Source organism: Acomys russatus, chromosome 18, assembly GCF_903995435.1.
Source record: "Acomys russatus chromosome 18, mAcoRus1.1, whole genome shotgun sequence".
In the NCBI taxonomy this organism is placed as follows: domain Eukaryota; kingdom Metazoa; phylum Chordata; class Mammalia; order Rodentia; family Muridae; genus Acomys; species Acomys russatus.
Genome location: NC_067154.1, coordinates 37,368,086 through 37,392,947, shown reverse-complemented (window position 1 = coordinate 37,392,947; position 24,862 = coordinate 37,368,086). Strand labels below are relative to the sequence as shown.

At 34.2% G+C, this 24,862-nt stretch overlaps 1 protein-coding gene across 1 annotated transcript in view; it reads left to right on the top strand.

Moving 5' to 3' along the window:
• Klhl1 (kelch like family member 1) overlaps positions 1 to 24,862 on the top strand; it is a 203,252-nt gene that overhangs the window by 49,526 nt on the left and 128,864 nt on the right. The window contains exon 4 of the mRNA XM_051160901.1: positions 22,330 to 22,542. Within this exon, the coding sequence (XP_051016858.1) occupies positions 22,330 to 22,542 (213 nt within the window). The remainder of the gene's footprint in view (positions 1 to 22,329; positions 22,543 to 24,862) is intronic.

The window sequence follows — 24,862 nt, the reverse complement described above, 5'->3', positions numbered from 1 at the left end:
CTCTCTAAGCTTGTATATGTACTAAGGACTACTATAAGACATGATTAGACCAGCTGAGATACTTAGAAAAAGCAAAGACCAATAGGCCTGCCTGAAAATGAAACAGCTGAGCTTCTTGGAAGTCGTCCAGACCAACATCTGCTTTTGAAAGGCACTCTTCAACAAAATAGGCTGCCTATAAGCTGAAAAGTGTGCTCCCAATTCCATCCTTTCTGCGTTAGTCCTTATCCTGGCATGGGCTTTGGTGATAAGGTTGTCTTTGAGTAATTTCTGGTCCTGTAAATATACCCTCAGGCATACTCCAGTAGGTAACAGCAATAACATTTATTTGGTTTTTTGTGGTATCTTCTGTAATGTTCTGGGCTCCCTATTTGGGATGAATAGACAACTGTTCACATATTCAGGAATAAAATATAGGAATCTGACAGAACAATAGTAGTGAGATCATTCTCAGCACTTGCTATTTCCACCAGTATAGGTATTTAATAAGCTGTAAAATATCATGAATTTATTTCTTCTTGTGGAACTGTTTGGTATTTTAAGTTTGTATTGTTTCTAAAAATTTAACCCTAAAGTATGACATCCTATGTAAAGAACTCTTTAAAATACTCTCTTCCCCAGAAAGGATATTTACTACTTTTTCCTCTAGTTTGGTCCATACATCTGTAGGTGAGGTGGTTTACATTTCCTTTCTTCTTTTGCTTTGTGTGTGTTATTATGAGTAATATCCATTTGACAGTAGTTTAGTAAAGGCAAAGGATGTTTATCAGTTTTATTTAAAACAAAATGTCACATTTTTTTTTTTACTGAATAACAAATGAGAGTCACTGTATGCATGATGGAAATAGCAGGAAAAATTTTCACAGTCAAAAGACAAATGAGTTTGTTGATTATCTTCACATTCAGTTTGGCATGAAAGATTTGATCAGAGTGTATAGCAATTTAAGAGGAATTTATTGCATGTGGCCAGCACATTATTATTAAGCATTAAATAACTAATAAGGACCCCAGATTAATTAAGTTAAGCCAATTCTCAGTCTATGTGTTACAAAATTTATGTAGTAAATGCAAGTTTGAGACGCCTGAATTATTGCAGTGGACAACAGGGCAGCTGAGGAAAACCCAATTATTGTATTCCCAGTGGAAGGAGGGATTATGTCTCCATTAATAGATTTTTTTTACACAAAGACTGCATTATAAATCATGGTGAAGACAACAAGAATGATTTGCCTTGCTGTGTAACCTTATCCTATTGATTTCTCTTAATATGTGAAAAATGCTTCCTTTTACTTAAATAAAAGATTTTAAATTTATTTAAAAGAAAATACTATTGTAGTTTTAACCTAGTTTGTACTCTTTTCCTTTATTGGAAAAGGTTCCTTGTGTAACATAAATATATGTCCTTTGTTACTTGGTCAGCTAAGATCATTTACATTTTAACATACTGAAGCATTTACATTTCAGCACATTTGGTGCTGAACCAGCATGACTTGGTTAGTTGTTATGCAGAAATAGGCTTTATAGATATGTTAAAGCCAGGCAGTATTTGGCATTTATGGCTGTGTGTGCATTTGTATATTTAATATTCCTGTGTATTTCATGTACAGGCTGCATGGCTGTATCCCAAGAGGATTTAATGCTTAACACATATTTTGTGTCAGAAATAATATCTGAACAAAGATTTTTGCTGACCTTTTTCTTTTTTTACTTATCATTTATAAGTAAAAATGACCATGAGTCAGACTTTGTCATATCCATGGTTACCATTTGGCCCTGATTCTTTAAGAATGAAAACACATTTACCTACACATGCCATAATAAATTTTTCCATAGTTTTTCTATGCAATTCTTTGAAATTTATAGAAAAAAGAATATTTATCTCTGTTTATATTAAATATTATATTACTTTAAAACTATAAATTCTAAAGATGATAATGATAAAAATTTCCATGGAATTGGGTTAATGAATATTAGTTTATATTGTATCATGAATGGAAAAATCTTTGTAATGTTAAAAAGCACCTTATAATCTTGGATAGACTGACTTGAAATGCAAGTATACCATTTATTGACTTTACATGTTATTATGACCTGAAAGAATTACACTGATTTAGAAAAGTGATGTAGTAAATCTTTTTAAAATCTTTTTTATTTAAATAATTTATTCAGATCACATCCCAATTGCTATCCTCTCATTTATATATTCCAGTTGCCCCCACCTTTCCTTTTTACCCTATTTCCTTCCCCTAGGCCTGTGACAGAAGGTGACCTCTTCGCCCACCATATGATCACAACCTAACAGGTCTCATCCTGATAGCCTGCTTCCTCTGAGTGCCACCAGGCCTCCCCACCAAGAGGAAGTTGTCAAGTAGGGTGCACCACAGTTCATTTGAAAGGCAGTGCCCACTCTTCACACGACTTTGGAGAATATGCTGTTCATTGGCTAGATCTGAATAGGGGTTCTAGGTTTACCGCATGCATTGTCCTTGGTTGGTACAGTTTGTGCAGGTCCCCTGAGTCCAGATCTGCCAGCTTTCATGGTCTTCTTGTAGGGTTCTCGCATAACTCTCTCACCTAGAGTCCGAATAGTAAGTCCCAGCACCTGTCCCAATCCCCCACTGAGTGAAGACTCTAAGAGGAAATCCATGTTCTACAAAATGAATCCAAGAACACATAAAAAATATCATTCACCATGACCAAGTAGGCTTCATCCCAGGTACGGAAACGCATCAATGTAATCTACCATATAAACAAACTGAAAGAAAAAAAGCTACATGATTATTTCCTTAGAAACACCCACTCATGTTTACAGTCTTGGAGAGATCAGAGATTCAAGGTACATACCTAAACATAAGAAAAGGCAATATACCAGCAAGCCAATAGACAACATCAAGTTAAATGGAGAGAAATTCAAGGAAAGTCCACCAAAATCAGGGACCAGACATGGCTGCCCACTCTCTCCATATCTCTTCAATGTAATATTGAAATTTAGATAAAGTAATAATACAACAATGTAGTAAGTCTTTAGATTCGGATTCTCACCATCTTTGAGAAGTTGGCTAGGGTTCATGTACCAGGCTTGCATGATATCCTTCTTCTTGAATGGACCTTAAATTTATTTATCTTTCTGTTTTCTATCCCTAAAGTTAACATATTCCTATTGCAGTCTTAGGTATATAGTACTGTACTGGTAATTATGGATCATAGGCTTAATAGCCAGGTAGGAATACTCATTGCTTTGCTTCTTGCACCTTCAAATACTTTGATATTAAGTCTTCATGGAGGAAACTTACAAGTCATTTCTGTCTCTATTTTTCACAGTGTCTGGAGTCTTTAACAAAAAGGTCTTCCCTTCCATTTCTGTGAGACAACAAAGAGAAATGCAAATAACCTATATAATTTTGGGGAAGTTCTTGGACTCCCCTGACCAACAAGATAAAGGGAGGTTTTCCATGTCTGGCACTGATATTTCTTGTTAGGTACTTCTGGATCTTGGGGTTAGTGTTGTCAAGTCAGGTATACAAATGTCTCTATATTATATATATATATATTTAAAATACACATATATTAATATTCTTTAAGTAAACAAAATAATCTTTTATAATTGATTTTCAACAATCCTTAGTGCTCTTTATCACAACCCCCTCAATCTTAAAATATTGTACTTCCTCTACACTCCCCTGTTAATGTAGCCATGTATTTTTAATTTTTGCTTATAGAACATACAAACCCTACTAATTTTTTTCTCTAGAATGATTCCCTGCCATAACCTTGTTTTACTTTCCTATTTACTTCAGTTAATCTAGGTGATGTACCCACATCTAAAATTTCAGAACTGAAATCCACAATAAGATAGAGGATGAAGGTTTGGTTTTTGAGTGTGGTTTACCTTACTCAGTATAGTTTTCTAGTTCCATCCATTTACCTGAAAATTTGAGGATTTAACTTTTACTGAGAGTTGAATAGAATTATACTTGTAGATACAGTTAACTCTTATCCTTTACAAACTACCTTCTTTTTGTATTAAACAGAAGCCTTTACACATAACTACACCTAATTAATTGAGAAAAATATTGGTTATGATGTTCCCAGTCTGACCTAACACATCTATAGCTACATCCAAGGCTCAGGATATGGTACAGAGAAGAAACAAGTCTATGTCCCCTGTATATGACAGGAAAGCTGACGTGCCCATGTGACCTCATTCACACAATCACCTAAGAAAAGTACTGAATATTACAACATCAGTTAGAAACTCACTAGATCTCATCCCTAGATAAGGAATTACAGGCAAATAATGACTTATAGAAAGGGGTAGTCATTTTTGTCCAGAGATGTGTCACACATAGGCTATCCAATCCCAATTAGCCAGTTATAAGCATATACACATCCAAGAAGCAGTATGGTAGCAAGCTCTCTCTGAGTGTCACTCTCTGTCTTTCTGTCTCTCTCTGTCTGTTTCTATATCTCTCCATGACTCTTTCACTGTCTCTGTCTCCTCTTTCTCTATAGTAATAAAAATCAAAGAACAGATTGTATTTTGGTATAAAGTGAGGAATACATGGAGAGTTAGAGGGGGGAAATGGTTGGGCATATCTAATGTAAATATAGCATTTATATATAGATTTCTTGAAAACAAATATGATAATAAAATTATTATTAGTAGTAGTATTAGTATTATTAGTATTAGTATTATTAATTATCATCAACCATCAGAATGGAAAAAGAAAAACTCATATCAATTAGTAGTATTTTTTCAAAAATTAATAACAGCAAACTGAAAGTGAGTTAGAATTACATGGTGGAATGAAACCTAAAATCTCAAAAGGTTATTTTCAGAGTTGGATTCTGAATGGTCCCTCAGCCTACTTGCCATGAGATGGGTCAAATTTTAAATAAAGGATGCAACTTTGGTTAGTCTTTGTCCATCATACACAGTGGGGTATGCCATTAGTGACTCGCCCAATCTTCAGGGAAAGTTGATAGCATTAATGTTCTCAGAATACAATTTTCCACTAAGCAATGGGAAATTGGTTGTCATCTTATCTCACTCAAGCTCCTGAGAACTAAAGATTGACAAACCATATTAATTAGCATTATCTTTATAATATATGCATTCTGTTTAAATTCTATAGACAAAGTTCAATGTCAGATACAAAGTAAAAAGATCCAGTTAAGAAAAAATATATAGTCATTATTCAAGACATAAAAGAAATTTTGTTTTATTTTTGGATTTTGGATTCACTTTTCATTATTTATTTGAAAAGTTTGTACAGTATACTTTTAAATATTCACTCCTATTCTCATTCTTCTAAGACTCATTTCTCTTAGTTCTTCATAACTACAGACTTTTACCATGCCTCTGCTCTGCCATCATGAAACCTTATTTTCTGTAATTGTAGCCCAAATAAATTCCTTGCTATATAAATTGCCTACATTTTGATGTGTTTTAAATCACAGGAACAAAAAAAAACAACTAATGCATTATATAAATTTGTTCCCTTATTTTTGAGCTTCTCAGGTACAGTTTATGTTGCCACATATATTGTATGTGGGGTCTCCAAGAAAATGATTCTCCATCCCCCAAGTGCTATCAATTGCTGATACCTCATTATTAGTGGTGAAATTTCATGACCAATATTTCTTCTCCATGCTAGAAATTTGCCTAACCTGAATCTTCAAATGCTTTGTGAATGTTGTAGTAACCAATGTGAGTTCTATGTTCAAATGGTCTAATGCATACAGAAAACACTATTTCCTTGTAACTCTCCACCACCAGTGGCTATCACAACTTTGTTAACTCTCTTTACCTATGATCCAATAGCTTTGGAAACAGTTGTTGTCATATAGCTGTATGGTTGACAGTGGGGGGTTACACAGCCTCTTTATTTGCACAAATTGAATCAGTTTTAAGTATTTGTGTGAATCATTATCAATTGCAAAAATTAGCTTTTCTGAGAAAAGTTGTCCAAAACACTAATATATGGGTATACTGATAAGTCACAAAGAGTTCGTTTAACATACTATGTTGATTTAGTACAGGAATAGCAGTACATTTATTGCTCTTGAATATGACATAGCGGTACCTGTTTTAGCCTTGATGATCAAGTCAAATATTGGCCTCAACTTAAAAAATGGGATGTATGGCAAATAAGAAAATTGTTGTATTCCCATGACAATATGTTATAAAGCATACATGTTATAAAGACACATGTTATAAAGGACATGTCTTATACAGATGGTCATTGTTGTAGAAGAGAATCACAACTTGGTAAGATTGGCAATTCCTTTTCTCATCTGACAGCATGTGTAGATCCATAAGCACCATGAAAACTAGTCTATACTGATGCAGCTTTGCTGTGTACACCAGGCGGTTTTGTTTCTGTGTCTATGGCTCAAGTGTATGATGTTTTCAACAACAGGGTCATATTGGCCAATTCTGAAAAGTATCCAATAGCATTGACTACAATGTTTGCAAATATCTGGCATCAACAACTCCAGAGGAGGTCATCCACTCCTGACATTGGATTTTGTATTTGCTAGCCTACAGTGCCTACTGGAAGCATTTCCATCCCTTTGTAGATTAATTTAATATTTAAATTATTTATATATCTCTCTGTATGTATGTATGTATGCATGTATATATGTATGTATGATCTATCTATTTAATTAAGTGGTTGTTTGTGGGTACATCATTTAGGAGACTTTTATACTAGTACATTTCCACATAATTTTGAATTTTCATTAGATATCCTTTTCTGTTTATCCTTCAACCCCTCCTGAAACATTATTCCTTTCTAACTATCTATACTCACGTTACTTTTCTCTATAATCCTTCCCTTTAATCTGCAGGCCCCATATTGTTCTTATATATTAATTTCTTATATTGGGTATTCCAAATGAAGCACACACATCTGAAGTTCCAATTCCATAGTATTGAATTAAGAGAAAATATAAGATGTTTGTCTTTCTGGGTTAACTCTCTTGGAATGAGGGTGAAGTAATATTTCAGTGTATATATACAAGAGATAAAATGAAAATAAGTCTACCCCAACATTCTGAGGATCAATTATGATAAAAAGGCAATTACAATAAAAGATTCTAAGTTGTTTTACATCTGGCTTATTCATTTTGTTCTATTCATGTATATATGTATCTATCTGCATTAAACCTGCATTAGATATGAAAGTGTGCTTATTCTGCAAATTTTTGTCATGGAACAAAGGCAATTAATATTTCCTTGAGCTAAAATTTTAGTTATTTACTAACATAATTTCACTCTACTCACTTTCTCTCACTTGCTCTCATTCCTTTTTCTGTTGAGGGAATTGTTCCACATTTATGTACTTAGTTTATAAAAGAAATATTTATATTTAAAAGATACATATTTGCTTCATGTAAATAATATATGTAATAAATCAGGCTAATTGTATTAATGAAAGGAGAATGCTACTTGGGAAACACGATTGGCTCTAAAGAATACTTTATTATTTTATATTACTCTCTTATTACTTGAGATCATAATATAACTATATCAAGTTCCTCTTAACTGACCTCTTCCCAAACATTTCCATATTATCCATCCTCCTAGTTATCTTTCGAATCCATAACTTCTTTTTATTAATCCTGGTTACATGCATATATGCAATCTTAATTACAACAACATCTGTATAATGTTAATTGCCTAAATGTTTTCAGTAATGATCATTTGATTTTAGATTACCTATTGGTCTGCTCTTTCTTTGAATTCTTGAGATGATTGTATTTCTTTTTTTAATATAATTTATTATTTATTCTTGTTACATCTCAATGGTTATACCATCCCTCGTATCCTCCCATTCCTCCCTCCCTCCCATTTTCTCCTTACTCCCCTCCCCCATGACACTTACTGAGGGGGATTACCTCCCCCTGTATATGCTCATAGGGTATCAACTCTCTTCTTGGTAACCTGCTATCCTTCCTTTGAGTACCACCAGGTCTCCCCATCCAGGGGACATGGTCAAATATGGAGCACCAAGTTTGTGTGAAAGTCAGATCCCACTCTCCACTCGACTGTGGAGAATGAATGAGTTAACCCAGAAGCAGAAAGAGTCAAATGGTGTATACTCACTTATATCTGCACACTAGCACAAGGGGCATGTCCCATGAAAGTCTTCACTTACTAGGAAACTGGGACGGAGAGAAGGGCATTCTATTGGGACTCTAAATGAGAGAAGCATGGGAGACTGGCAAAGTAGAAGGACTCAGAGGATCCTAGAAACCTATAAAAAGAACATTATTATTGGCAGATTTGGGCCCAGGGGTCCTGCTCAAACTATGGCACCAGCCAAAAACAATACGTGCAGTGCAGTAAACTTCAAACCCCTACCCAGATCTAGCCAATGGAGATGATTGTTTTTCTTTTTGCAGATTTAATGCCTCATGGGCTTTCTCCTGACATTTTAGCACATGTCTACTGTTCATTGCTACTTCATGTACTGCAACAATCAGTACCTTAACCCTGTTTGTTAGTCTGAAATATAGTTCTGTACTGTTGAAAAATATCATAGTCTATAGCAAATATCATGTCCTTACAGTGGATGGTAACCAGACTATGCACTTAGTTACACATCATTTGGTGAATTCCAAATAAACTGATATAGAAATTCCTGTAATAACTCAGTTTAAATTTATGAAAATAATTAAAAATAATGTAAATCAAAAATTAAAATTTGGTGATTGTGTATCTGTCTGTATCCTTTCTTATAATTCTATGGGGAAGACATGGTTAATGTGGATCTTCATGTTATACATTTTCGAGTATATGTAGTGATTTTAATTTATAATTTGTATTTGTCCACAAATGACTGTCTTACCTCACGAAGTAGCTAACTTTTTTCTTTTCATTATATGTTTTAAATTATTTATGTATTAGTTCTCACATCTGCTTACAAAAATTACTAATTAATTATTGATCCAGAAAGTGGACATAAAAATAATTGCTCAAAAACTAGTTTTTATTCACTTGATTTTTCAGACTTTAGTGTAATAATCTAAGTTGGAATATGATGAAGAAAAAGTGACATTTTTAACTCTAAATCTTCCAAAAAATGTTTCTCAGTGCTTTTAATATGGATATCCTCTCATTACCCACCTCACTGTACCAACTCCTCTGTGTGGTTTGGTCTTTATCCTTTATCCTTTCTCATATGTGTATTCTCATTTTTCTGTTAGACAGGCTTTTGTTATATAGTTCTAACTAATATGGTAGTTGCTAACACAAATTCATAATATTCCTGACTTAGCCTCTAGCATGCTGCAACCTTGTCCCAACTACCCAGTCTCTCTCAATATTCCCTGAATCATTCAATAATTATTCACAAACAAAACTTAAATCTGAGGCCAGATGTCTGACCTTCAGCTTCTTTCCTAAGTGATAAAATATACCTCATGTATTCAATGATCGTATTTTCCAAAATTTTCAGTGAATGCCTGACACTGGCAAAGGGTTATATATCTACATTTCTCTGGCAGAATAACCACATGATACCAAAGTTCTAATCTCTTGCTTGCAATCACCACTCTTATACTACCAGAGGAAGGGATATTATGACTAAGCAGAAGCAATGACTTCTGATATCCATTATGGCTCCTTTTATGCATATAAAGTGTCACAAAACCCTGCACAGAAGATACAGAGAGAAGATTTTTCTTGCCATCCTCGGCTTTCCCCCTATCAGAATGGTTAAGACTCTGTTCCAATGACAGCCCATGTCTCCAAATTTAAGTGGAATACAGTAGATGAAGGTACCGATCCCTTGTATCTGTTTTTCATATATTATATGTATGCATCTGTATACACACATACAAATTAATCAATATACACATAAGCCACAACACATCACCAAAATCATGATTCACCTTATTGTGGCAATGAATCACAGACAAGAGGAAGCCAGTGAGCAGTGATAGTCTTCAAGGCAGTGGAGGCTAATGACCTGCATCTGGCAGCTAGGCTCCAAGGACTAGTATGCTGTTAATCTATGAAGTAATTAATGTGCTCACTTGCTGTGTTTCTATGATTAATTATCCTTAATCCATAAGACTACCAGCTAGAGAGAATGTATTCAATGTATGAAACTATTGAAGTATACAACACTAAAAAAAAAAAAGTCTCTTCCCATTTGCTCACATTGTATATATTTCCACAATTGAATTTTCTTGCTACATTGAGCATTTCTAACCATAGTTTTCAATGCTCATTCAATGCTTATTAATTTATTCATATTAAATCTCAATGGTTATCCCCTCCCTTGTATCCTCCCATTCCTCTCTCCCTCCCATTTTCCCCTTACTTCTCTCCCCTATGACTGTGACTGAGGGGGACTTCCTCCCCCTGTATATGCTCATAGGGTATCAAGTCTCTTCTTGGTAGCCTGCTATCCTTCCTCTGAGTGACACCAGGTCTCCCCATTCAGGAGACGTGGTCAAATATGAGGCACCAGAGTACATGTGAAAGTCAGACCCCACTCTCCACTCAACTGTGGAGAATGTCCTGTCCATTGGCTAGATCTGGGTAGGGGTTTGAAGTTTACGGCCTTTATTGTCCTTGGCTGGTGCTGTCTTTATGATGGTCCTTTAAATGACATTTTTCCCTCCACTGAATGAAGTCGTAGTCAACTTGACACTTCTGATGACTTATATATAATGAAATAGCTTCTAGCATCCCCGAGTCACAGACTTGCCTGACTTCTGTAATTAAAATACACAGCCTTATCTGATACCTATTAGACAAACCTGGAAGATGTGCACTGATTATTAATAAGTGCATATTTCCCATGAGATACGGTGAAGACATCCCACAAAGGAAACACATTGTGGTTTACCTGCTTAAAAAGTCTCAGTGTGAGGCCACTCTGCTAATCAGCATTTTTATGCCAGTTATTTTATTTCCCTGGGAGATTTGGCAAACTGGGTTGATGTAGGGCATCAATTGATTAGTGCAGCCATAATGCTAAATGATCTCCTGGGTTGCTTGATAGTTTACAAAGAGTCTCTGAAGTAGAAACTTATCAAACTTTTATTTATTTATGCAGGGTTTTTTAGTACCAGATATTTATCAGTAATTATGGTAGTCAAGGAGACAGTGTGGTATGTGAATATGAGCCAGGGTTGAAGAGCGATTGTCAAGAATTTTTAACATAAAGATTTGGATAAGTTTTCACAAGGAATAAAACCTCATTTTACTTCATTTCATTTATGAAAAGAAATATCCATATTATATATTTCACATAGGAATGATATTAAATAATATCAAAAATTATACTAAACTATGAAATGACAAATTTATGATAGTCATAACCATTCACATATTTTAGTTAGGAAGAATTTATGGCTTTTGTAGTTGACAACACTAATTGATGTTTGCAATGTTTTCTTAATATCATTCATAATTTAACATGAATACAGCATGAAAGGTAAGAATTATCTTAATCAATTTTGGTATTTACTAATGGTATATTAGTGTCAGCATCTGCTCAATTCAGAGTAAAAATAAGAGAGAGAACAGCTCCAGGTTAGACTGTATGGTGCTTTTGTCAACAAGTGGTTTTAAACACCAAATTTAAGGTTAAAAAAAAATGGATTAAGATGCAAAAGGTAACCAACACTGTCACCCTTTCAGTCTTCTGGTACATGGACAACTTACTATTAAGTCTGTTTAATTCACATTGAATTAGAAACTGTGACTAAAGACTTCAAAGAAACACTTACAGCAAACCTTGGAAGCTCATGGTCAGAGGTCAAATACGTTCCAAATGGTTTCAAATGGTTTAAAAATAGTAATATAACCTGGTTTAGTCAAAATAACATAAAAATAGTTTAAAATATTCTTTCTCATCCCACTTTCTCTACTTCTCTCCTCACTCTAATCTCTCTCTCTCTCTCTCTCTCTCTCTCTCTCTCTCTCTCTCTCTCTCTCTCTCTCTCTCTCTTCTCCCTTCCCCTTCTGTTTGATCTTCCTATGATGCCTGTGTCTACTTTGAACTCAGATTCATCTTGCTTCAATCTCTCCAGTGTGGGATTGCAAAAATGTACAGGATAATCATTGAGATGTAACAAGAATAAATTAATAAAAAATAAATAAAATAAAATAACAGCAAAAAAAAAAAAAGTACCACCATAGAAAATTGAATCCTCTCATATCTTTTACTGTTAAGCAATCATGATGTACTCACTTTTGTTTTCAGCGATGTTTTTAAGGCATTACTTATTTCATAAATAATCACTATGGGAGTTGCTGAAAAGAAAATATATGTTAGAAACTATTGATAATAAAGCATCGTCAAGTATTAATAGGTCATATCAAGATTGTTTATAGGAATTGTTTATGCATCATTTTAATTAAGACATATAAGAGCTAATAAAGTTTGATGATTGAGTGGTATTCCTCTGTCATGTTTTTTTTTTTTTTTTTTTTTTTTTTTTTGGTTTTTCGAGACAGGGTTTCTCTGTGTAGCCTTGGCCATCCTGGACTCACTTTGTAGACCGGGCTGGCCTTGAACTCACAGCGATCCGCCTGCCTCTGCCTTCCGAGTGCTGGGATTAAAGGCGTGCGCCACCACGTCCGGCTCCTCTGTCATGTTTTAAAGCTTGTCTCAACTATATTGTACAAGTCTAATCTTAGAATGTATGTTTCAATTCTCATTGCTTAAGTTTCAAAAAAATGACAACAGTGTGTGGCCATGTATCCTTCCAATTGCTATAGTAAGTGTGAGGAATTCTTGTGTAAATATCAGTCTTAGTTATTCTTGAGAGTAATGTCTTAGATGGCATAATATTCAATGGTAATAAAATATAAAATTATTAAGATGAATAATTTAAATACATGATAGTATTTTTAGTAGTCAAACACAGCCCCTCATCTTGTAGAAGCTCCCTTTTTATAAAAGATGTGGATAATTTGGACACAAAAACAGTGGAGAAGGTTTTACACAATAGAAATCTAGCTTACATATATAAACATTCTGATAATAGTCATACTTTGTTGTTTTCAAGATGAGAATCTTCATAATGCTAATTTTAACACTTACCTAACTAATATGCAATCTGAGACATAAAATTTGAACAATGTGACTCTCAGGAATTATTCCACTCTGATATATGCTGACACCAGTAAAGTTTATCCCCCTACAATACATGTGCTTTCTATTATAAATAATACAAAATATTTTAATAATATTTTCTGAGACATTCTCTAGTATCGAAGAAAAACCAAAATGTCTGAAGGTGAAACACCTCTTTTTGTATGGGTTAAATTTTTCCCACTGAATATATTGAGAATGAAATACATGGATTACGTCGAATGTGTCTTTCAATATGTAGGTTGTCTTTATGCTGATTATTTTGCCCAGTGAACGTGAAATAATAAAGAAATAATACAATCTTTGATGTAAGATAAATGTGGTTCGGTGTAAATTTTATTAATCTGCTTATGTTTTGTGTTTTATATTCTGTAAACCCTATTTTACAGATCACAGCTATTCTTCTAATAATATCTGTATTTTTTCCACACAGAGTTTCGCTGTGTAGCCTTGGCTGTCCTGAACACGCTTTCTAGACCAGGCTGACCTTGAAGTCACAGCAATCTGCTGCCTCTGCCTCCCAAGTGCTGGGATTAAGGGTGTGCACCACCATGCCATGCTTAATTTCTCTGTTGATTGACATGATTACATAATTCTTTGCATTCTTTTCTCTAGCATTCTATGAATATTTTTTCAAGTTTTATCTTTTTTTAAACGTAAACATTTATATTATAATACATATATACAATAAACTACCTACAGCAAAAAGAACAAAGACACAATCTGGAATTATATAAACGTTACATTCTTAGTGTTTTGGCTATTTGTATTTGGCAGCCTTTAATCGTATATTACTATTTAGAAGTCTTAGAGACATGAAGAAAAATACTAACAGCTATTTTTTCTAAATTTTATTAAAATTATAATCTTTTTCTTGATCAGAAATCATTTGAAAATTAGTTATTCCTATGGCAGAGACATGGCTCAGTTGTTAGGAACATGTATTTCTCTTGTTGAAGTCCTGAGTTGTATCACAAAACTACACGGAATCTTACAAAGCAATAAGTCCAGTTACATGAGATCCAATGCTCTATCTAGCTTTCATGGACACTAGGAATATATGTATTGCACATATACTCATTTACTCAGAGAAACACACACACATATATTAAAAATGAACATAAAATTTAAAAAACTAACATACTTATCACTAATTCAAATTTTAATCAAATTGAAATTACACTGAATCCTACAGGGTAATAGTTTTAAAGAGGTCATATAAATCCACAATGATGCTGAGCTGTTCACCAAGTGGTTTCTTCCTTGAATGAATTCCTAAACATTATTTTTCCAGCAAGACCTTTGTTTCTCTCAAGTCATTTTATTTCACAGTGTATTAACTCTTTCTCTCTTTTTAAATAGTATTAATAGCATCTGCTTAAGCAGTCTGTATTGCCTGACTATCGCCCACTGGATCGCTTAGTCTTGGTGCTCTTTGAGATCTTCCCTTTACTAGGCCCAAAAAACTATTGTTGAATAAATCCTAAAATTGAGGAGTAATTAAATACACATCTGAAAGTTGTTCTCTGGGATTAATATAGAAAAACATGTGTCTGTGGCAAAAATAAGGACATTTTGGCCAATTGTTGGTTCGCCACATTTGAAGCCAACTCCATAAGGATGCTCTGTGATGCTCATCTTCTGTGTGGCAGGATGGGTGATGCCAGGAGTTAACTTGCTTTGTTGTCAAATATTCTTTAAAATATTATAAGCATCTTTGAATGTCACATTCTGTAGTTCTCTGAGGCTTTGAAGACATCTAACTATTTTACCTTATCTATCTATAGGATCATATCCATCTGTAAACCTAGTATATAGTTTTGTGACAAAAATAGACTGTTTACATGAACATGATTTTATCAACAAACAATCAGTTTGTATTTCTTTTTTACTATGTTTCTTTTTTAACATATACATTTATATTATTACACATAATTAAAATAAACTACATATAGCAGGAAGAACCATGAGACAATCAGGAATTATATAAATGTTACATTCATAGTCATTTGGCCATTTGTATTTGGCAAACTTGAAGTAAACATCTTTCCTACCTTGTTAGGTCTAAATTTCTGAATGGAGATTAATATCTATCATATCTCATATCTATTAACTTAAAACATTTATCATCATCTAAAAATTTCTTAACCCTTAACCTACTAAGGTTAATTGAAAGACTAAACTCTTTGGCCTTCAAATCCATCAGAGACTTGAGAAGGGATAAAACTTAAAAACTGAGTGAACTAGGAGTGCAGGTTTGTTAGCTTATATTTCCTAATTATACCAAACAGCCTGTAATAGCACTTTCAGGGTTTTAGAAATAAGCTTTGTATTATAATTGAGTTGTATGGGTTTGATACCTCATATTAGAGTAGAAATATGTATAATACAATGTTAAATTTGAATTCTATACCAATGTATCAAAATTAAACCTATTTTCTATCAATATACAAAATTCATTGACAATATTTTAAACACAGACTTCTGTTCATTTCTATTGCTCTGGAGATAAGCTGTAAGGCCACTTCACATGGTTTGAGACATTTCATAAGACTTAAATTTTGTAATATTAATATTTAGCAACACCTTTCACTGTTTAAGGAAAGAGTTAAGACCAAGTCTGTCCATGTGAATATTACTGTTTAAAAACTTCAGGATATTTAGAAAGAAACAAATCTGTGATTTTTTTTTTAGAACTGAGGATGAAACTTGTGTATGCTAGGCAAGCACTCTACACTGAATCCATTTTTGTAAATTTTTCTTCTTTGTTTTTTTGTTTTCTTTGTGCAGTAGCATAATACATTTGATGCCAAAATATTACTCTGTGTTAATTATTCTAAACAATTTTTACAGTGTGTTTTTATGTTTGTTTGCGTTTAAAAAATAACAAAATGTCAATTTTTAGGATTAATCTACTCAAAAAACCTGACCTAAGTTACACCTTTAGTGCTGTTTTCACAATACTTCTGAGACCTATGTCACGCACCTGCCCAACGCTTCATGCTGCCTCATCCGCCATGCTCTAGTTTAAAGTCTTACCACACCTTCTGAGCCCACTTGCTTATGACAACTTTCAGATAATGATTTTTGATATAAAATAATGAACATGTTATTTAAAATCTACCTTTTCCCTTTCCATGTAGATTAACTAGCACAATATATAATACTCCAAAAGAAAATTTTTGCAAAGAAATGTAAATGTGCCAAAGAACGTAAAGTCTTTCCTGGATTCACAGAGATTAAACTGTTAATCAAAGTGTACAATATAAGGAAAATAACTTTAAATTCATAAAACTTGATAAATCAAACATTCTTATTTAAAATACCCAAGGATCTAAATTGCAATTATCTCATATTATAGGATCTCCAAAAAGAAAGATACAGACACGCACACATGCACACACACGCGCACACACACATACACAACCTTCTGTGGCTCAAAACACAGTATCACGGCCTATCTGCAGGCAACTTGAAGTAATCGCTGAATACAATTAATTAGTGATAAGAAAAATCCTTTCAGTGATTAAAAAATATCCTATAATATGAGGTAGCTTATTTCGACACTTAATTAGGGTGCTGGATGGTAGAGAATTCTGTCAGTCGACTGTGTACACACAGGTAAATACTGTTTCTTAGGTAAATACTGTTTCTTAGGCAAAGGTAACTTTTTTATATAGTTGTAAAATTCCATTATATTCCATTGCCAAAGAAACATTAAGAACTTTGTATAGCTGTATAAAAAGCAACTAATTTTTTAAAGAATAAACGTTTTAAAGTCAGAAAAAAAAAATAAATAAATTGCAATTATCAGTGGCACATTTTAGAAAAAATAACATTGAAAAGAAACTCAGGAGAGAGGACAGGGGAACAAAGAAAATTTTCAACCTTTTCAATATGTGAACATAAATAATAAGTAATATAATATTGGCATATAATACAAGCTTCAATAACTAGTAGCATGTATTAATACCCACCTATTTCAGAGAGTTTATTATCATCAGCACCAACAATTTACTAAGAACTTAGTAGGATTTACAAAGATACAAAATTATAAGAATTTTATCTGAATTAGTAGCATATCTATGTAGGAAAAAAGAAAAGTGTCTGTTGTGGTACTAAATGAAACTATTTCCAGAGCGGTCTGAAAAGAAATCAAATTATAAAAGGCTATATCCTTCCTGCCAGATGGATTTCAATCTGACTCTAAGTTTCCTAGAGGCTAAATAAAAAGAGAAATCTGATCAATTTCATAATTTACAACATCCATGATAAAGGAAAAGCAATTTACACAGCAGAAGTGCAATTATTCTTGCTACTAAAACCTGTAGGAAATTTCCCCAAGGGTCATCATAAAGAGGACACTATAAAATATAATGAAAATGCCTTGAACAAACTCTTTATGACAGACACCACTAAGTGTTTTACAAAGTGATTTTTATTGTATTCTCTATTTTATACATACAGTATAACTATACCATTCTGGGTACAGTTTAATAATGGCAGAAATGTTTGAGTAAAAGAAAAAACAAGGAGAAGAATATGGCTTTCCAAGTTCCTCAAAATTGTGATTTTTCTTTCTTCCTCTCTTCACCAAAATATGGTAGCAGTATAGTTCAAAGCATGTCATGTATTAATTCCAACAGTTTCAGAATATTTATAAAATATTATATAATCCAAGAATAAACAAAAACTAATTTTCATGAAAAATGAGCTAAGCTATTCTGTCATGCCCTACTATTAGATATGTATGTATTAATGATAATTTGTATTTTTATGCAATATGTGTAATGAGTGGCATATTGCCTTTAAGATGCAATTCAAAACCTAATGTTGGAGCTGAAGTCACTTCCAGTTCAGAAATATAAGAATTGCTTTATCTAGGGGTCTCCTTAAAAACTAAATATGACTTGAACTCCATATGAAGATTATTATTCATTGGATGAGTGATCAAATCTGATTAAGCATTACGGTTGCATCTTGTCTATTTTTCTAGGCCTTAATTCTCACTCTCCTAGAGGTGCCATACTTAAAGGTGTTTTGTGGAGGTTTCTACCACAGTCATGTTCTTCTGATTACACTGTCAAATATCTCAGATGTCTTCTTTGGAGTTATCTCAAAACCTGTGAGAGGACATGAAGACAAGAAAAGTGAGCTTGGAATGTCTGTGTGTTCCACCTTTCCACCACACACCATTGACTTTCCCCTTTAAATGGAAGGATGTGTGTATCAGTTTAGCACTTGACTACTTTGTATTGCTACTACAATTTCTCTGATCATCTATCATTATTTGCTCTCTTAAATAAATATGTACAGTTCCCGTGCTATTTTTGAGGCATTATACCAAGACCAGGATTTTTCAATTTAAGATATTACACCGTGGAATAATAAAATTCCTTGTGATAAGACCCTTAGGTTATATTACAGGTATTTGTTGGTCTTCTATTTTCCATGGAAAGTTTTTGGGCATAGGATTCAGCAAACAATACCAAATCATAGACTCCAAAGGTCGATTTGAGTGAGATTTCTAAAAGAAATGCGACTAGCACCATTATCATGTTCTTGATTTAAAAGATGCTTTAATTCAAATTGATGGAGTAGATTGTATAGTTATTTTGTAAGATAAGCATTTCTACCTTCATAATGGTTCAGATCTCTATTTTAGATCATGTCTTTCCATGATAGGGAAAAAATAACAAAGGAGGATGATATTACGCCATTTTCTTAACTTCTATTAATGGGCAAATGCCCAGTTCCATTTGCTTTTGATGTAGAGGGGGAAAACTTTTTGTAGCCTCTAAGAGAGATAACCTCCAAGAAAAATTATACCTTCAGGATAAACAGCTGTTAAAGTCCAACTTCAGTTTCCTTGATCATCTCCTGTCTCACTTCACTATTGATACTGTTTAAAGTCCCTTCCTGGATATTTGTAAGTTACTTTGTTATTCTTAATATTGGGATTTCACACTGAAGACTGAACCTGTTTTGTTTTGTGTTTTTTTTTTTTTCATTAATTAGTTTACTTTACATCCCAATCACAGCTTTCTCTCCCTCCTCTCATCTCAGTACCCCTTTCTCCTTTCTCCTCCCATGGATATGAACATATATGAAGTTGCAGTAGGTAGGCCTAGGCACATCTTCTCCTATTAAGGCTACATAAGGCAGCCCAGTTACGGAAAAGTATTCAGAGACAGGCAACAAAGACAGACAGAGACTGGGACCCCAGTTCCAGTTGTTAGGCAGATGCACATGAATATAAAGCTGCACATTTGTTACATATGTGTAGGTGGCCTACGTCATACATGTGTTTGGATGGTGATTCAGTGTCAGTGAGTGCCTACGGATTCAAGTTAGTGGATTCTGTAGGTATTGTTGTGGTATTTTTTTTTTTTTTTTATCTCTTTGGATCCTTCAATCCTTCATCCCTTTCTGCCACAAGGTTTCCTGAGCTCCACCTAATGTTTGGCTCTGGGGCTCTGCATCTGTTTCCATCAGCTTCTGGTTAAAACTTCTCAGAGGACATTTATGCTAGGCTTCTGTCATGTGTGTTTTTCTGGGTCTGGGTTAACTCACTTAGGATCATATTTTCTAGTGCCATCCATTTGCCAGAATAGTTCATTATGTCCTTGTTTTTAATAGATAAGTAATATAGCACTGTGTAAATCAACCACAGCTTCTTTATATATTTTTAAGTTGAGGAGCATCTATATTATTTCCAGTTTATGGTTATTACAAATAAAGCTGCTATGAACATAGTTTTTCAAGTGTTCTTAAAGTATGGTGGAGTATTTTAATCTGAAAAGCATTGTGCCTATGTTCTCAAACTCTGTTCCCAAAACTCTACCCATCACATGCATCTTCTATTTGACAAGCACACCAAAGTGTAGGCTGGTGACTGGCCCCATTATGAGAGCTCTGAAGGTGCCATATGATGTGAGACTCCAGGGAGCTGTTAACTATACACAATTGACTGAATATTTGACTTGAGAAACTTAAAAAAATATAGGCAGCTTTTGTATTTATTAAAAATATCTATATAAATACATACATACATACATACATACATACATACATACATGTGTATATACATAGATATATACTTAAAGTATTGTGACAGAGTCCTACCAAATACATCCTAGCATTTTACAATGTCTCTGAAGTTGGTCCTGATTTCTTGATCATTTTTGGTTCACCAACCAAATACGAGACTCCAGATAGGCACTACAACTTCTGGCTTCTTTTTGAATTAAACTTTGACATACAACAATAACAAGGGAAACAAAATTAATGAATGCCATTTTAAATATTGACATGAGTAAGTGATGATATGTTAAATAAAATGACAGAAGGAAGAGTGGGTAATTTATTAACTTCAATGCAAGTAAAGAAAGAAATTAATTATAATTAGAAGGCATCACACTGTAGAACTAAAAATATGAGGAGCTCTTAAAGGAAAACCTTGAAGATACCACAACACATTTAAAACCATGTTGGCTTCACTTTGAATTTTACAAAGAATTTTAGCACATACAGAGACAGATTAATTTGGAGAAAACAAAAGCTAGATGAAAATAAGTAGGAATAAACATTGAGCCAAACTTGATCACTACTACGATATCCCCCGGATGGCAATCTTGAAAGGTTATCTATATTTCAGTAGATGGAGAACAGAGGAGAGATGTATTTGATCAAAACACAGTATATTCATTTATGGTGTCTCAAACAACAGAAGATAACTAAAATTGTTAATGTAAAAATGTTCTGATTGAATCTGTGTGAGTCATATTTTGAATTCAATATAAGTTCATGTGGTTGTTTAATACAAAGCATCCAAGACCCTATTGTAGATTTCTGAGTGAGAAGCTCTACAAAGAATCCCCCCACACACACACACAGAATCTTACTTATACATCTTCCAGGAGTGGACCCATTGTATAGAGTCTGACCTTTGAAACTATGATTCTAACTCCAAGCCAAGTCTTGTTATGTTGCTATGAAGCGCAATATATTTTTTGACTTGAATATAAAATCAAGAATAAACTTTAATGTTGGTTGCAGTAGAATGTTGGTGTGCAGATGTAAGGACATCCTACTGAGAGCCTAGGTGAGAGAAGTATGAGAGAATGGGAAAATAGAAGAACCCAGAGGGTCCTAGAAACCTACAAGAAGAACATCATGATGGGCAGATCAGGACCCAGGGAGGTCTGCTCAAACTACTGCACCAACCAAGGACAATAAATGCAGTCAACATTGAACCCCTAATCTGATCTAGCCAATGAACAGGGCATTCTCCACAGTTATGTGGAGAGTGGGCACTGACTCTGACATGAACTCTGGTGCCCCATATTTGACCACTTCCCTGTAGTGGGGAGGCCTGTTGGCACTCAGAGAGAGGATAAGCAGGCTACCAAGATGAGACTTGATAGATAGACTATAACCATGTAGTGGGGGAGGAGGTCCTCCTTGGTCACAGACCTAGGGGAGGGGAATAGGGTGAAAATGGGAAGGAAGGAAGAACAGGAAGATACAAATGAGGGGAAAACAATTGAGATGTAATCTGAATAAATTAATTAAATAATACAAAAATTAAAAAAAAAAGAATAAACTTTAAAATGCATAATAATTAAAAGAAACTTAAAAATGCCAAGAGCAACAAAGTAAACCAAATAAATTGTCATGAGAGGGGGTAACTGTAAGAGAAAGGGTGAGTAGAGCTCATAAGCTTTTGTGACTTCAATGGTTTCTCAGCTGTCTTTCTTCCCCTTTCAAACAAACAACAAAGCTGCCTTGTTTTGTGTTTCTCTCTGTAATTGTATTGCCATATTCTTATTTTTGTGTGTGATTTTTGAGCCTTTGAAATGGTGAAAAGTTATTCTTTTCATATTTGCTAGATCTTACATAGGAGCACACTTGAAACTAGACCATTTAATCACTGAGTACATCTTGCCTGCATAACAAAGCTGTGCATCATAATCCTCCAGTTATTACAAGAACTCTGCTGTCTCAGATACATTTACACTTCAATTACAATTACAATGCTTTCTTCTTAACAGCTTCTTGTTTCTGAAGGATGAGTCTCAAGGATTATGTTCTAATGAGAACAAAGGTTATTGACTGCCTTTCGCATTTTTTTTTCTCTGAAATGCCTTTGCCAGCCACATAGGAGTGAAGCAGAATTTATGACAAGATTTTTTTTTTCTCCCCACAGGAAAACATAATGGAAGTAATCAGAAATCAAGAATTTTTACTCCTTCCAGCTGAAGAGCTCCATAAACTACTGGCCAGTGATGATGTAAATGTTCCTGATGAAGAGACCATCTTCCATGCATTAATGATGTGGGTCAAGTATGACATGGAGCGGAGATGCAGTGACTTGAGTATGCTCCTTGCCTTCATAAGACTGCCATTGCTTCCACCACAGGTACTTTTGGGGCTACCATTTCAATATGTACAGTATACTAAAAATCCTATTTCAACACAGATCTAATTATTTCTCAGAAATTTAGGACTTTCATGCGGTGTTGTATTCAAATGAAGTCAGAGGGCACAAAAATTATGGGTGAAGGATCATGGATCTAATTCTCATCTTGGCTGCATAAAGATTCACGCTCCTTTTTTTCATTAGGATGAATTTTTCGAGATAGTTTTATACTTTACATTAATTGCACTACATACACAAAACATTTGTGAAATCAATTAGATAAGAAATGTACACCTATTACTGTGTCTATAATTCATTTTCTGTTTATTAGTTACTTGTACATAATTTCTTTCAGACGTAAGAACTGTTAAATAAGAGGGAGATTATGCCTGGTTCTAGAGTCCTAGACAACCACCAGGGCTGGTGAAGCCACAGGCCTTGGAGGAGGGTATACAACCGCCACCGTACTAGGCCAGCAAAACCCCTAACTGCATCCTAAACATTTGTTCTCATGCTTTCTTTAAATTGTATCTTTAATGAAACAATATGATAATTCCTTGGACAAAAATATATATTTCTTACCTTTTAAAGTCAATTGAATGGCATTTCAAAATTTACAGTACGAGCCAGTATAGAAGCCTTATTTACCAGAGATAAGGAAACTAAAACAAACCATTTCTCTATCTTTGTTTGTTTGTTTGTTTGTTTTTTCGAGACAGGGTTTCTCTGTGTAGCCTTGGCCATCCTGGACTCACTTTGTAGACCAGGCTGGCCTCGAACTCACAGCGATCCGCCTGCCTCTGCCTCCCGAGTGCTGGGTATCTTTTTTTTTTTTTTTTTTTTTTTTTTTAATGAGAAGAGAGGACAGAAGGTCAAGGACAACAGTAAGAATTTATATAAGTTGACAAGACCTTGAAATAAATTCCAATTCACAAATTGTTTCCTAGTAAAATCATCTTAAAAATAAAAAAAAATATTCAGTTAACTATTTCTTTTACTAGAACATCATCTTTGAACCTTGGTACTTTAAAAATTCTAGGCTTTGGAGACAAAAGCCTCACAAGCCTTGAGTAATATTGTAAAAGAAACAACCATTAGTTCTATGGGAACTACCTTCTCAGCTTTGTAACAGTAAAAGACAATCTCTATATAGCATATTTAACCCAGAGTGTACAATTTCTGTTATTGTAAAGAATCAAATTAAAAGTGGGGTTAGACCACTTAAATCATATGTGCAATTGTATGAGTAAATCAATTGTTGAAGGAGACCAAACACGTTACCATTCATTCATCACATTTATTTAGATATAAATCACCATACAAAAATGTCACGATGAGTATGAGGTAAGTAGCTAAGAAATCATGGAAATAAGGAACTATGAAATGTTAATGGTTAGTTAAAATTTAGGGAAACTTTATAATTGGAAAATTAAGAATAGTCCTATGATAAAATCAGAAAGCAGTTGAAGCTTTATAAAGTAATAGCTGTCCTTTATCTCACTATTGAGAATAATTAGGGACTATATCAGAGTCAGTGGAATTTAGTGCTTTTTCTCTAAATAGATTATGAGAGCTTGCTTTGAGTCCAAGTTTTTGTTGTTGTTTTTAATGATACCTGTATTTAAGCAAGCAGACAATGAATACATTGTGATTCTCAGTACAGGATATTTCCAATCAGCCTCTCTTACTTTTGACACTAGGTACTCTCAAAGACTGTATTTATTTGTTCAGTTACATCTTAATCACCAAACCACTTCCTTGTCTCTTCCCAGTCACACATTCTCAACTGCTTTTCCCATATATCACCACCCCACCCCCACCTCTGCTACCAACCCACCCTGGCACATTAAATAGATTAGGACTGAGTGCCTACTCATTTACTGAGGCAAGACAAGGAAGCCATGCTAGGAAATGTGTTCCAGAGGGAGGTGGCAGAAACCAAGTCAGACACAGACCCATTTCAAATGCTAATGGGCCCACTTGAGGACCGAGCAGCCCATTAGCTTCATATGTGTAGGGGATCTACACCAGTCCATGTGTTTTCTTTGGCTGATGGTTCAGTCTCCATGAGCCCTCATGGGCACAGATTCATTGGCTATGTAGGTCTTCTTAAGTGTTCTTCACCTCTTTAGCTCCTTCAATCCTTTCCCTAGCTTTTCTACAAGATTCCCTGAGTTCTGCCTAATGTTAGGCTTTGTGTCACTGCATCTGTTTCCATTATCTGCTGGACAAAGCTTCTCAGATGATAGTTATGCTAGATTCCTGCCTGCAAGATAGTAAAATATGATGTGTAATTTAAGCATTAGTAACATTTCTTTTA